At 42.4% G+C, this 12,441-nt stretch overlaps 1 protein-coding gene across 1 annotated transcript in view; it reads left to right on the forward strand.

The window, feature by feature from the left end:
• Positions 1-12,441, forward strand: part of LOC136884140 (fibroblast growth factor receptor 3) — a 222,671-nt gene that overhangs the window by 133,491 nt on the left and 76,739 nt on the right. Inside the window, exons 4-6 of the mRNA XM_068229806.1 lie at positions 3,199-3,346; positions 11,407-11,588; positions 11,744-11,910. Of these exons, the coding sequence (XP_068085907.1) occupies positions 3,199-3,346; positions 11,407-11,588; positions 11,744-11,910 (497 nt within the window). The remainder of the gene's footprint in view (positions 1-3,198; positions 3,347-11,406; positions 11,589-11,743; positions 11,911-12,441) is intronic.

The raw sequence follows: 12,441 nt of genomic DNA on the forward strand, positions 1-12,441 counted from the left end.
ATAATAATAATAATAATAATAATAATAATAATAATAATAATAATAATGAGCTTCACCAAATAGTTGTGGGTGATCAAGTTTCCGCTGTACGTTCCAGGCGAAATTCATATTGTATGATGAAGAAATTGATTAGCTGCATTGGTGCTAAATGCAGATCAGTAGTGAGTGATCACGTCACAGCCAGTACGGTTGCTAGGTAACATCGTGCCACACATTCTGCACCGCTAAATTCAGATAGCAATAGTGAAATCCTGTGTTTTCTTAAATCTGATGTTTGCTTACACCCATCTTTCATGTTATTACAAATCAAGGAACATTGTGAGGTGTGGAAGACAAAGGCACACAAATAGTTTTTGTAAGTTGCATGCAACGTTGGCGAGGGGTTGTCACAATTGACAGGCTGACTGTGCCGTGTGTTTATTTGTGCTCCCGCTAGGCCCACTGCTGCTCTAGACCGTTTGCTTTTTTAGAGCACCCAAGTCGGTGTCGAGTTCCAGACGGTTTCGAATAAAATGAAAGGCGACGGAGCGCACGAAAGCATAGTTTCCCTTTCTTAGAGCGATTTCACATTTCACAAAGACGGATCTTCTTGATGGTATCACTTCCTCTTTTACATAACGCGCGGGCGAATATATATGTTTTTGAAATTAGAGAGGACTTTTGGGTTCCGGTAAACTTCCCCTAGTTCTACGAAGGTTTTCGACACACAAAGCCTCTGTTTTTTTTATTATTTTTTTTTTGCTCACAAAGTTCAGTGCAATACAACAAAGTTGGTTCATTTCAAATACTCTTTAATAATATCCAGATTTATTCTTTTGTGGAACAGAGGTATAGCAGATCGCATTCAGTGAACTCATGGCGTGTTCTGTAAGATGTAAGTTACTAGGTTTTGTAAAAAGTAAAGGCTGGGAGGTCACCTGAATTTAGCGGTGCAGAATGTGTGGCACGCTGTTACCTAGCAACCGTACTGGCTGTGACGTGATCACTCACTACTGATCTGCATTTAGGGCAGTGACCTAGGTGGCAGATTCCCTACCTGTTGTTTTCCTAGCCTTTTCTTAAATGATTGCTAAGGCATTGGAAATTTATTGAACATCTCCCTTGGTAAGTTATTCCAATCACTAACTCCCCTTCCTGTGAACGAATATTTGCCGCAATTTGTTCTCTTGAATTCCAACTTTATCTTCATATTGTGATCTTTCCTACTTTTAAAGACACCACTCAAACTTATTCCACGCGTGACTGAGGGCCATATTAAAATCTTGCTATACATCAGTGAAACTGAAAATCGTTTTGAAAGCTTGAATTGAGGTCACAATGAGAAGATTAATTTTCATTGGCAGTTCTGTTTGTAGAGGAAGAAAAATTACAACATAGAATGGAATCGAACTTAATGTTCCATTTTCTATCACTGGAGCACCAGAAATGCTCGGAACTCCTTTCACGGAAAGCCTTTCGAGGCTCAGCATTGGTGATTTTGGACCTTTTTTGACATAAATACAGTATGACTTACGGCTGGGGGTAACCTGAAAATTTGTGTTAAGCTAGTTAGCGTCACAAAACGTGCGACGGAAGTGTAACCCTTTCAACCGTGCAGTAATAATAATAATAATAATAATAATAATAATAATAATAATAATAATAATAATAATAATAATAATACCATTCGGAAAAAATATCTCACACTTTTCGAAAAAGACGACTGAAATTTTATGGACATTATCAGAATGAACAGTAACAGACTAACTAAAATAATTATTAACCTGGCCCTTTCATCTAAAACGAAGAACAGCTGGCTTTGTGAAACTGAAACAGATCTCCAGGAAATCAACATCTCGGAAGACATTATACAGGACAGATGTAAATTCAGAACGAAAATCTACAGTCACAAGTTTGAAGACAAACCCAACACCGGAGCCACTATAATTTGGACAGAAGAACGAAGGAAGAAGCTCAGCGAGAGGATGAAGAGATTTTGGGAGGAGGAGAAGGCCAACATATCAGCTAAGCTGGTTCAATCGAGCTCCTAAGTAGGGCAGAACGATGTAAAAAAATTAAGAAGAAGAAGAAGAAGAAGAAGAAGAAGAAGAAGAAGAATCGCGTGTTGCTTCCGGAGAGGTCTAGTGCAGGCATTTCGAGTTGACGCCCGATAGGCGACCTGCATGTCTATGAGAATGTGGCCCTACCTATGGTGAGTTCTAATGCTTGAGATGGCACAGACACACACCGAGCCCCAAGACCATCGGAATTAAGCAATGAAGGTTAAAAACACCGACCTGGTCTGGAATCGAACCCAAGACCCCTTGGGCCAAAGGCCAGTACACGCTAACCATTTATCCATGAAGCCAGATGGACTGTGATGTGAAGTATGGATGGATGGCCAAGTAGTGTTACTTAGCAACCGTGCAGGCTATGTTTTATGTCTGACGGTCATCAGAAATTAGTAGCCTTTGATGGATGGCCATGACAGAGAGGCAACTCTTCTTATGAAGGTATATTTTCCCCAATTCGCCCTCATAAACTCTAACTTTATATTCATGTTGTGATCTCTCCAACTTTAAAAAACTCCATTCAGGTGGCCCAGTACAGTTTCGAAACTATTCTAGGTCAAAATCACACTTCTACTCATGATTCTCTCAAGCTATGGCGCAGTTTAGTGGTGTAAAAGAGACCGCGTTTTTTCCCTTTGCGAAAATCAAATTATCATAAACATATCTCTCGGTCATGGCAATCCATCAACGGTTTCAATTTCAGATGATCACCAGCTATTAGGCATAGCCTACACGGTTGCTAGGTAACACTACTTGGCCATCCATCCATACCTTACATCACTGTCTGCACTGTTGATAGGTAACATTGTCTGGCCATCCATCCATACCTTACATCACTACCTGCATGGTTGATAGCGTCACAATATGTGTGACGGAAGTGTATCCCTAACTTCCGTAACGCAGATTTTCAGATTACCCTCAGCCTTAAGACATATTTATGTCAAAACAATGTATTGTATTAAATTCAGTGCCTCCTAAAACCATATTATATTTAAAGAAAGACGCATTTTATATTTCCCAAATGTTATAGTGTGCTGTTATTACTCATCGATGTTTATGGTTAATTTGTATCAGTCAACAACTCTAGTAAACGAAGACAATACGTACAATGAAGATAATGTTATATGTCCTGTTCTGTTGTTTTCAGAGGAAGTGAATCCAGAGCTGAGGTTAGCTGTAGGAGAGAGACTTCGACTAGACTGCGATATTTCAGACACTGACCTGAACGTGGAATGGCTGAAGAATGGCGCTTCTTTGAGACAGCGCCAACCAAGACTGAAATTTTCCAAGCAGTGGTAAGTCTAATTTAATTACATCAAATGTTACAGAGTACTTCACAATTACCATAGGGACTGCTATTGGAGCTTCCTTGGAAAACTAAAGGTATCTAGGTCATCAGCTCCTATAGCAGTCGCGATATTGACTTGCGGCGATATTGAAGGTTTTAAATCATAAAATGTAGCGTACATACGGACGAAGTAGAGCGAATACCAACATCAGCTGTCATAAGGTGAAAGAATTAAATCGATCACTTCCCTACGTGACCTTGCTCTGAAGAGTGATCAAGATCTTTGGTCATGTCAGAAACGACGTCTTGCAGTCGATGTTGGTGTGATCTGATAAGCTGTGTTGTTCATCATTCATTTTTCTATCACTGAGACATTGTTTACATTCTTTATTTGAAGCCACAAAAATAAACATGAAATTGGCAAGTGCAGCACTTCTCTTAATTCCCTTCGTGGTATTGAAGGAACGCAATGCGAGAGAGAGAAAATGATCGAATAGTTTGATCTCAAAAAAAGTTTATAATGTTATTTTTAAAACATCTTGCAACTACCTTTTAACCTCAAATCGTGAAAGGCACATTTCAGAGTGTAATTGATTGTTTAATATAATGATATCGGGTTAGTAGAATAGTGTCGGGTTCGAATCGCACCGTCGGCAGCCCTGAAGATGGCTTTTCGTGGTTTCCCATTTTCACACCAAGCAAATGCTGGGCTGCACCTTAACTAAGGCCACGGGCACTTCCTTCCAAATTCTAGCCCTTTCCCATCCTTACTTCGTCGAAAACCTTCAGTGCGTTAATGCGACGTTAAACCACTAGCAAAATAATAATAATAATAATAATAATAATAATAATAATAATAATAATAATAATAATAATAATAATAATAATAATAGTTAGTGTGATTAGCTGCCACCCCCGGAGACCCGCGTTCGAGTCCCGGCTCTGCCACGAAATTTGAAAAGTGTTACGTGGGCTGGAAGAGGGCCCATTCAGCCTCGGGGGGGGGGGGGGGTTGGTTGATTCCCACCTCAGCCATCCTCTAAGTGGTTTTCCGTGATTTCCCACTCCTCCTCCAGGCAAATGTCGGAATGTTACCTAACTTAAAGCCATTGCCGCTTCCTTGTCTATCCCTTCTAATCTCCCCTCACCCCCATAAGTCCACTGTTCAGCATAGCAGGTGAGGCCGCCCGGGAGAGGTACTGGTCTTCCTCCCCAGTTCTATCCTCCGACCAAATGTCTCATGGTCCAAGACACTGCCCTTGAAGCGGTAGAGGTGGGATGCCTCGCTCAGTCCGAGGGAAAAACCAACCCTGGAGGGTAAACGGATTAACAAAATAATAATAATAATAATAATAATAATAATAATAATAATAATAATAATAATAATAATGAAATGAAACGCCATGTGACCCCCGGAAAGGCCTGATGCAGGTTTTTTCTTGATTTGACGCCCGTATGTGACCTGCCCGTCGTCATGAGGATGAAATGATGATGAAGACGGCACGTGCACCCAGTCCTCGTGCCACGGGAATAAACCAATTATGGTTAAAATTCCCGACCCTGTCGGGAATCGAACCCGGGTCCCCAGTGACCAAAGGCCAGCACGCCAGCCATTTTTTCAGCCATGGAGCCGTAAATAATAATAATAATAATAATAATAATAATAATAATAATAATAATAATAATAATAATAATAATAATAATAGAATAGTGGTGTGCATTTTTTTAAATAAGTAACTTTTTTTTTTTGCTACTTGCTTTACGTCGCACCGACACAGATATGCCTTATAGCGACGATGGGAGAGGAAAGGCCTAGGAAGTGGAAGGAAGCGGCCGTGGCCTTAATTATGGTACAGCCCCGGCATTTGCCTGGTGTGAAAATGGGAAACCACGGAAAACCACCTTCAGGGCTGCCGACAGTGGGGCTCGAACCCACTATTTCCCGATTACTGGATACTGGCCGCACTTAAGCGACTGCAGCTATCGAGCTCGGTGAGCTTGTTTTCAGTAGTTCTTTTGAAGTTTTTTTAAAAATCACTGCGGCTAATGCAATCCCAGCCGTACCACTCGTAAATCAGAAGTTTCGAACTCCTTCTCGGAGAGGCGCTCGTACAGTACAACCGTGTACAGTGAAGGCAGAAAAGTGATGTGGCGGTTGGTACAAACACTCCATTTCATAAACATAGGCCTACAATCCAATGCGGCATCATGTATCAGAGGTTTCCTCCTCCTTGGTAATTCGCTTTGTCTATGTGAGATATCTTTATTTCCTAGCATTATTAGAGATTTTATATTTAACATGAGAAAAAAATTATACGGTAGCGCATGATTAGGATTCACTTCGTACCTTTTTGGGGTTCGGTAAAGTAGCTTACCAAACGGGTCTAGTTATTTTTTTTAACATATTGGGCAGTCCGGCCCCGTGGAGTAGGGGGCAACGCGTCCGCCTGCCACCCGGCGGCCTCGGGCTCGATTCCCGGCCGGGTCGGGGTTTTTTGATTGTAAATGATTAATATCCCTGGCCTGGGGACTGGGAGTTTATGTCGTCCTTAACGTTCCTTTCCTCACATTAAACACTCTACACTTCCCGCAATTCCACTTACATAGAGGTTTACTCTCAAATGGTGAAAGTAGTGGTAAAAGATCTTCATAGGTCGACGCCACGAACAAAAATCATTTAAAAAAACATAATGGGCGAATTTGACCATGTCCAAAAAACAAATTTAGGAAATGATATACTGGCCAAGTTTATGACACACACATGATATGGTTATCATACCTACACGAAAGAACGGCAGTCATATTGTATGACGTCACACATAAATAGAAAGCTGTTGAAGTAGAAGCGTTTCGGAACAATTACACGAGAAAGTCGTGCAAAAATACTGATAATCCTATACATATTCAGAACAGTCAAATGTTTAACACTTAACAACTTGGAACATTACTCACAATTTCCATAAGTAACACAACTCGAGATTAAGAATAGCACTTCTAAATCACTTGGTAAAACAAATTAAATGGTATTACAATACTCACAATATAGACTATTGGATGTCTGAATTCTTGTATATTTCTCCTTTAAAATATTCTTGTCCAATTTTCTCCCCCATTGGAAAATTCGTTTAATTTCTTATGCACTCTAAATGAATAACACCATACGAAGTTACGTATTTATATGACATTTCCACAACATTTTAGTTCGAGCACCGCTTATCGACAAACCACCTGTTCGAACTGTCAGAGCTTCAGAATGGGAAAAATGACAAACGGACATGCGTAAATCAGTATCAGCAATTGTATCGGCATTATTCAACATCACACCACCGGTTTTCATGGTATTTCAAGCATTTTTAACAAAGTGAATGTTGGCGACGCTGTTTATGACTCAAATATGTAGAAGTTGAGTCTTAAAAAATGTGTAAAATATTCCTTGTGAATCTGCTAAACAATAAAATTCGTCGTGCATGCCCAGCAGTGAAAATGGAAGACAGTTTGGATAATTACCAGTCTCTCTTTAACACTTGATGACGTCTTCACGCTTCAATCTCCCTGTAAACATTCTTGGCATGGGCCGTTGCAGTCATACATAGCGCACTATTCAATGTTTTACATATCGGGTAATTGCTACCGGTACTACTAGAATGTTTTCAGTCCTCCCTTGAAGGGGGAGGTGGTCCTCTTAGACGGTAACGCCGCCTCTCAGACCGGGGGATTTGTTACGGTGAAGGAGATGCACGGAGAAGGTGAGGGGTTTGGCGGCTGGAGCCTGTATTAGGACCTGTCCCGGCATTCGCCTTAGTGCAGGAGAATGGAAAACCAAGGAAAACCATTCTCAGGACAGCCGACGGTTGGGGCCAGCCGTGAGGTCCAGCCCTGTCCCGTCTCCGTACTGGCCGCCCCTCCTCTGCTCGGTTGGCCGGTTGGAGTGCCGAGCTGTCGAACGACGGACCAGGCCTTCTCCATCTCCCGAATGCAGAGGCGTAGAGCCACGGTAGGGCCGTGGCCACTCCTCTGCTCGGTTGGCCTGTCAGAGTACAGAGCTGTTGGATCACGCACCAGCCGTGGTCGCTTGAGGGCCGAGATCCACTCTGCATCCACCGACGAGGTGGAATGGGGGTAATTGTATAAGATCGCAGTATTTTCGCATCTTACATCCTTCTTTACCTTAATGAAGTTATCTCTTAACATTTAAGAGTACCTACGACTTAATTGTCAACGGTCCGTTTCATAACTGTAAACTTCTTTTCATTTCTTTTGTTTTTATCTCCTTTCTTATGTAAACATGCACGAGTAAACCTTACTAGACAAAAGCCAGGGTGCAAGAGAGAGGTTAGGATGCGACATAGCGCGAGTTGTACATCATGACACATTACACAAGGCTGCCAACTTAGGTGCGTCTAGTATCCAGACTGGAATGGTTAGACCGTTGGCTAGTGACAAGCAAATACTGTATTTGTGACAAGACCATTGACCTGGGAACATAACAAGCCCCCAGGTTAGGAACTCTAGTATTCCCTGCGACAGTACTGGCTAGTGCCAAGAACATTAGATTATAGCACATTCTATGTTAGACAGTGGACAAAACTTCAGCTAATGAACATTGACTTACCCACTATAGCGGGAGTACGGTACAGTGTACTCGCTACTAGTAGAAATTTGACTGAGGCCTGTTTCACAGTAACCAGTAGGCTACGAAACATAACATTTACAGGGGAAAGGTTCCCCTCCAAAACAAATACCCTTCTTGGCCCTTGCAGGCACGTTTCTGGCACACGGAAATGAATTTACTTCCCCACACTTAACATCCAAATCTCTTTCACAAACTCCACAATTAACCGTGCCTAGCTAACTAAAATATCGGTGAATTTCAATCGTTGTGTAGGCTACTTAGTATGTTAACGTCGCAGATACTGCAAATGCATCCTGCGTACGCCATGACACGTCACTTTCAAACTTCGCGGTCTCGTTATTTTCATGGAATGTGGCAGCCGTGGGCTACACATAATGCGAGCTCTATCGGAAACAGTAGCAAACTGGTCATTGTTCCACACCGCCGTCTCGATCCTCTTATACTGCCTGCTCTATGCCGCTAGTTTAACACAGGAGGGCGCGACTACCAATAGTTCTCCAAATCGCCGTAAGAGTGCAGCAGTAGACGCACAATCTTCGCTGTCAGTGTGGGTGTAGCACTGTATTATTGGTGCATGAATGTGTGTGAAAACCTGAGTTATTTTGTACAATGAGTAAACGTGTCTGGTCACTTTCGTTCGTACAAGATATATTTTGAATAGAACTGTGAAATGAATTAATTATGTTACGTTTATAGATATTTCAAAAGTGATTTTAAGGTGTGGGTACTTGTTTCTTTCCGTTCGTGCAAGGTATATTTTTCGTAGAACTGAAACTTCAGATTCTTTCCCCGAAATATTCAACTGTTGTATACCATTTTGCCCATCTCGGCAAGGTTGTTCGCAGCCAGAAAATATACGACTCCATGAAATACCGTCTGAAGAGAATTGAGAGAAAAGCGGCTGTCGGGTTTATCTAGGCAAGGACCTAATGAAGGAAGTAATTGGATATCCTCAGATTAAGCTCGCATCTGTGCCTTTACACCTTATTTCAGAATTTGATGGAGCCTCCGCGGCTCAGGTGGAAGTCGCCGGTCTCTCACCGCTGGGTTCTGTGGTTCAAATCCCGGTCACTCCATGTGAGATTTGTGCTGGACAAAGCGGAGGCGGGACAGGTTTTTCTCCGGATACTCCGATTTTCCCTGTCATATTTAATTCCAGCAACACTCTCGAATATCATTTCATTTCATCTGTCATTCAATAATCATTGCCCCGGAGGGGTGCGACAGGCTTCGCTAGCCGGCACAATTCCTATCCTCCCTGCTAGATGGGGGCTTCACCGAGCTCGATAGCTGCAGTCGCTTAAGTGCGGCCAGTATCCAGTATTCGGGAGATAGTAGGTTCGAACCCCACTGTCGACAGCCCTGAAAATGGTTTTCCGTGGTTTCCCATTTTCACACCAGGCAAATGCTGAGGCTGTACCTTAATTAAGGCCACGGCCGCTTCCTTCCCACTCCTAGCCCTTTCCTGTCCCATCGTCGCCATAAGACCTATCTGTGTCGGTGCGACGTAAAGCAACTAGCAAAAAAAAAAAAAAAAAAGAAAAGATGGGGCTTCATTCATTCCATTCCTGGCCCGGTCGAATGACTGGAAAAACTGCGGAGTTTTTTCCAGAAGGTGATTAAAGCCGTGGAGGATAGTGGATTCCTTGTGATAAAAATTGTGACGGACAATCACAAAACGCCTTCATGTTTAGACATTTTGGACAACCTCAGATATCCAGACGACAATATTCCAATGAAACTAGAAAAAGGAAATCAAATCCTAACTTGCGGGTACCAGGTTCGTGTTGTTGAAGAGAGGATGGAGTGTGACATGTATGTCAGCAACATCTCACTGCCTAGAGCTTCGACACCTCTAAATGGAACTGATTATACATCAGGACAGAGGAGGAGTTCGACACCCAAAACCTAGTTTTGTTGCTCTGGTGAAGCCTTTCCAGGAGTTCGTTTAAACTGATGTGCCCTATTGTCGAAGTCCTTCAAGCGTACGAGCGTAATACGAGGACTTGCGACGTCTTCCCTTTCAGAATACTGGGCGAGTTGGCCGTGCGGTTAGGAGCGCGCAGCTATGAGCTTGCATCCGGGAGATCGTGGGTTCGAACCCCACGGTCGGCAAGCCTGAAGTTGGTTTTCCGTGGTTTCCCATTTTCACATCAGGCAAATTCTGGGCTGTACCTTAATTAAGGCCACGGCCGCTTCCTCCCCATTCCTAGGCGTTTCCTATCCCATCATCGCCATAAGACCCATTTGTATCGGTGCGAGGTAACACAAATATTAAAAAAAAAAAACTTTCAGAATTTGTTTTGCTACAGTATGAGGTCAAAGAACATTAGCAAAATGTTAGTGATATAATCCTCGCCAAGTTCGTAAGACCTCTATTATTTCATATTGCGTTGGCAAGAACACAAAAAGTACGGTACCACTCCAAGCCTTCGTCCAGGAAAATCTTTAAATTGTGCATGAAGAGGCCAACTGCTACTTCGTGCAGATAATATTGCTGATATTTAATATTACTGATGTAATTTACGAGCTTCAGTGAACATATGACCATACTGCATAGTGTTTTGTAGGCTGTCGTCATTAGAATCAGATTAGACCATTGTGCGTCTATGTCTGCCATCTAGCGGAGAAATTTTGTCGCAGCGTAGTCGCAAAAAGGCTCGCATAGAGCAGGCAGTATAGGAGGATCGAGACGGCGGTGTTGTTCCACAATCTCTTTGGCCCCAGGCCCCAGCTGTTTGTCATCTTTGTTAGGAACACAGACAATCGTCGCATTTCGCTTTTTGACGTATTTCTTTATTGTCTGCGCTTTAATTTTTATGTATATCCCCGTAAGAATACTCCTAGGGGCGGGTTCGTGGGTCCCTGGCGAGCATAAAGGATGAATCTGTCCTCTCTGCTATTTGAGGTATTGTTTCACATTTTCATTTCTTGATTTTCTCCTTCCTATACATGTAGGGCTTACCCCTACTAGTAAATTGCTAGTTCAGGCTCAGCTCGATTTATTGTATCCTTTTCTCCATTTATTCCTTACCTAGCAGCAATGATAGGTCATACTGTCTCCTCTATTTACATTAGAGAACAGTTTTGCGCGGTAGCCGGGCTGAGTAGCTCAGACGGTAAAGCGCAACTTGGCAGGTTCGATCCTGGTTCAGTCTGATGGTATTTGGAGGTGCTCAAATCTGCCAGCCTTGTCCGATACGGTAGCCTTACCGGCACGTTAAAGAACTCCTGCGGGACAAAATTCCGGCACATCGGCGTCTTCGAAAACCGTAAAAGTAGTTAGCAGGGCGTAAAAGCCAATAGCATTAATTTCAGTTACGAACTGGTAGGCTCAAATATATGACTACTCCTCTAAATGTATTTATGGTTTGACTAGATAACTGTAAACAGTAAAATCTTGCCACTATAATGATTACAAACTGATGTTTCAGGTTGAAGGTCAAGACTGTTAAGAAGATGGATGCCGGTCAGTATTCCTGTAAAGTTACCACTGCCGAGGGCAGCATCATGTGGCGTAACATCTCCATATCTGTTGGACCTTCAGGAGCAGAAGGTTCAGGAGGCGGTGCAGATGATTTCATCACTGGTGATGATGGCACTACTGAAACGACAGGTGAGAATTTATTGTATTAGATACCGACAGTTCAACTTTTCAGCTGTGTAAAAGAAGAATAGGAAGAAGCAATACTTACATATTCCTGTTATTCAATTTCATTACTATAAGATTATACTGTAAGTTACCATACCAAGTTGCTCTCTTTGTTGCAGGTCCTGACGAGCATAACATACGGAATCAGACTGTAGCTCTTGGGAGTTCCACATCGTTCTGGTGCCAGGTCCCATGGGATGGCCAGAAGACTGTCCTATGGGTTAAGTACAGTTCACCATATGAGCGCTGGAACGTCAACAGTGCCATGTCGAAGCAGAATATTTCAGTAAGTCAATTCAGCTCTACAGTAAGAAATACCAAGTATGTCAGCTAAAATTACCAAACGTCTGCAGTTGATGTAGGCTGTTTTGTGTTTTAGAAAGCTGGCATTGAGCAAAGGACTGCACTAACTTCTCTATTAAAATTCTAGTAGATTCTAGTAGATTGTCTCTCTGCTAATAAATCCCAGTTCTTCTCAGTTCTGATGAGAACTTATTTCTGCTTCCCAGCTTCATTGAGAGGACAGGCTTGAACACTCACTGAAGGTCATCTTGGCAATTCTTCGTTCTTGTTGTGGGAAGTGTAGGTTAAGAAAGCTCGATAAACACAGGAAAAAGGAAGAGACAGAAAGATAAAGATGAATGCAGATGGTGAATGGCTATGAGCACAGGACAAACGCACAAGGAGAAAAGGAACCCAATATAAGGAACAAACAAGTACAAATCAAGACATGTCTTTCTATACATGATATATAATATGATTCCTTTCAGTGTTCCTATTGTTCTGTGTATGAGTGATTTGCACTTGTTTGTTCCTT

The sequence above is a fragment of the Anabrus simplex genome, chromosome 12, assembly GCF_040414725.1.
Source record: "Anabrus simplex isolate iqAnaSimp1 chromosome 12, ASM4041472v1, whole genome shotgun sequence".
Taxonomy (NCBI): domain Eukaryota; kingdom Metazoa; phylum Arthropoda; class Insecta; order Orthoptera; family Tettigoniidae; genus Anabrus; species Anabrus simplex.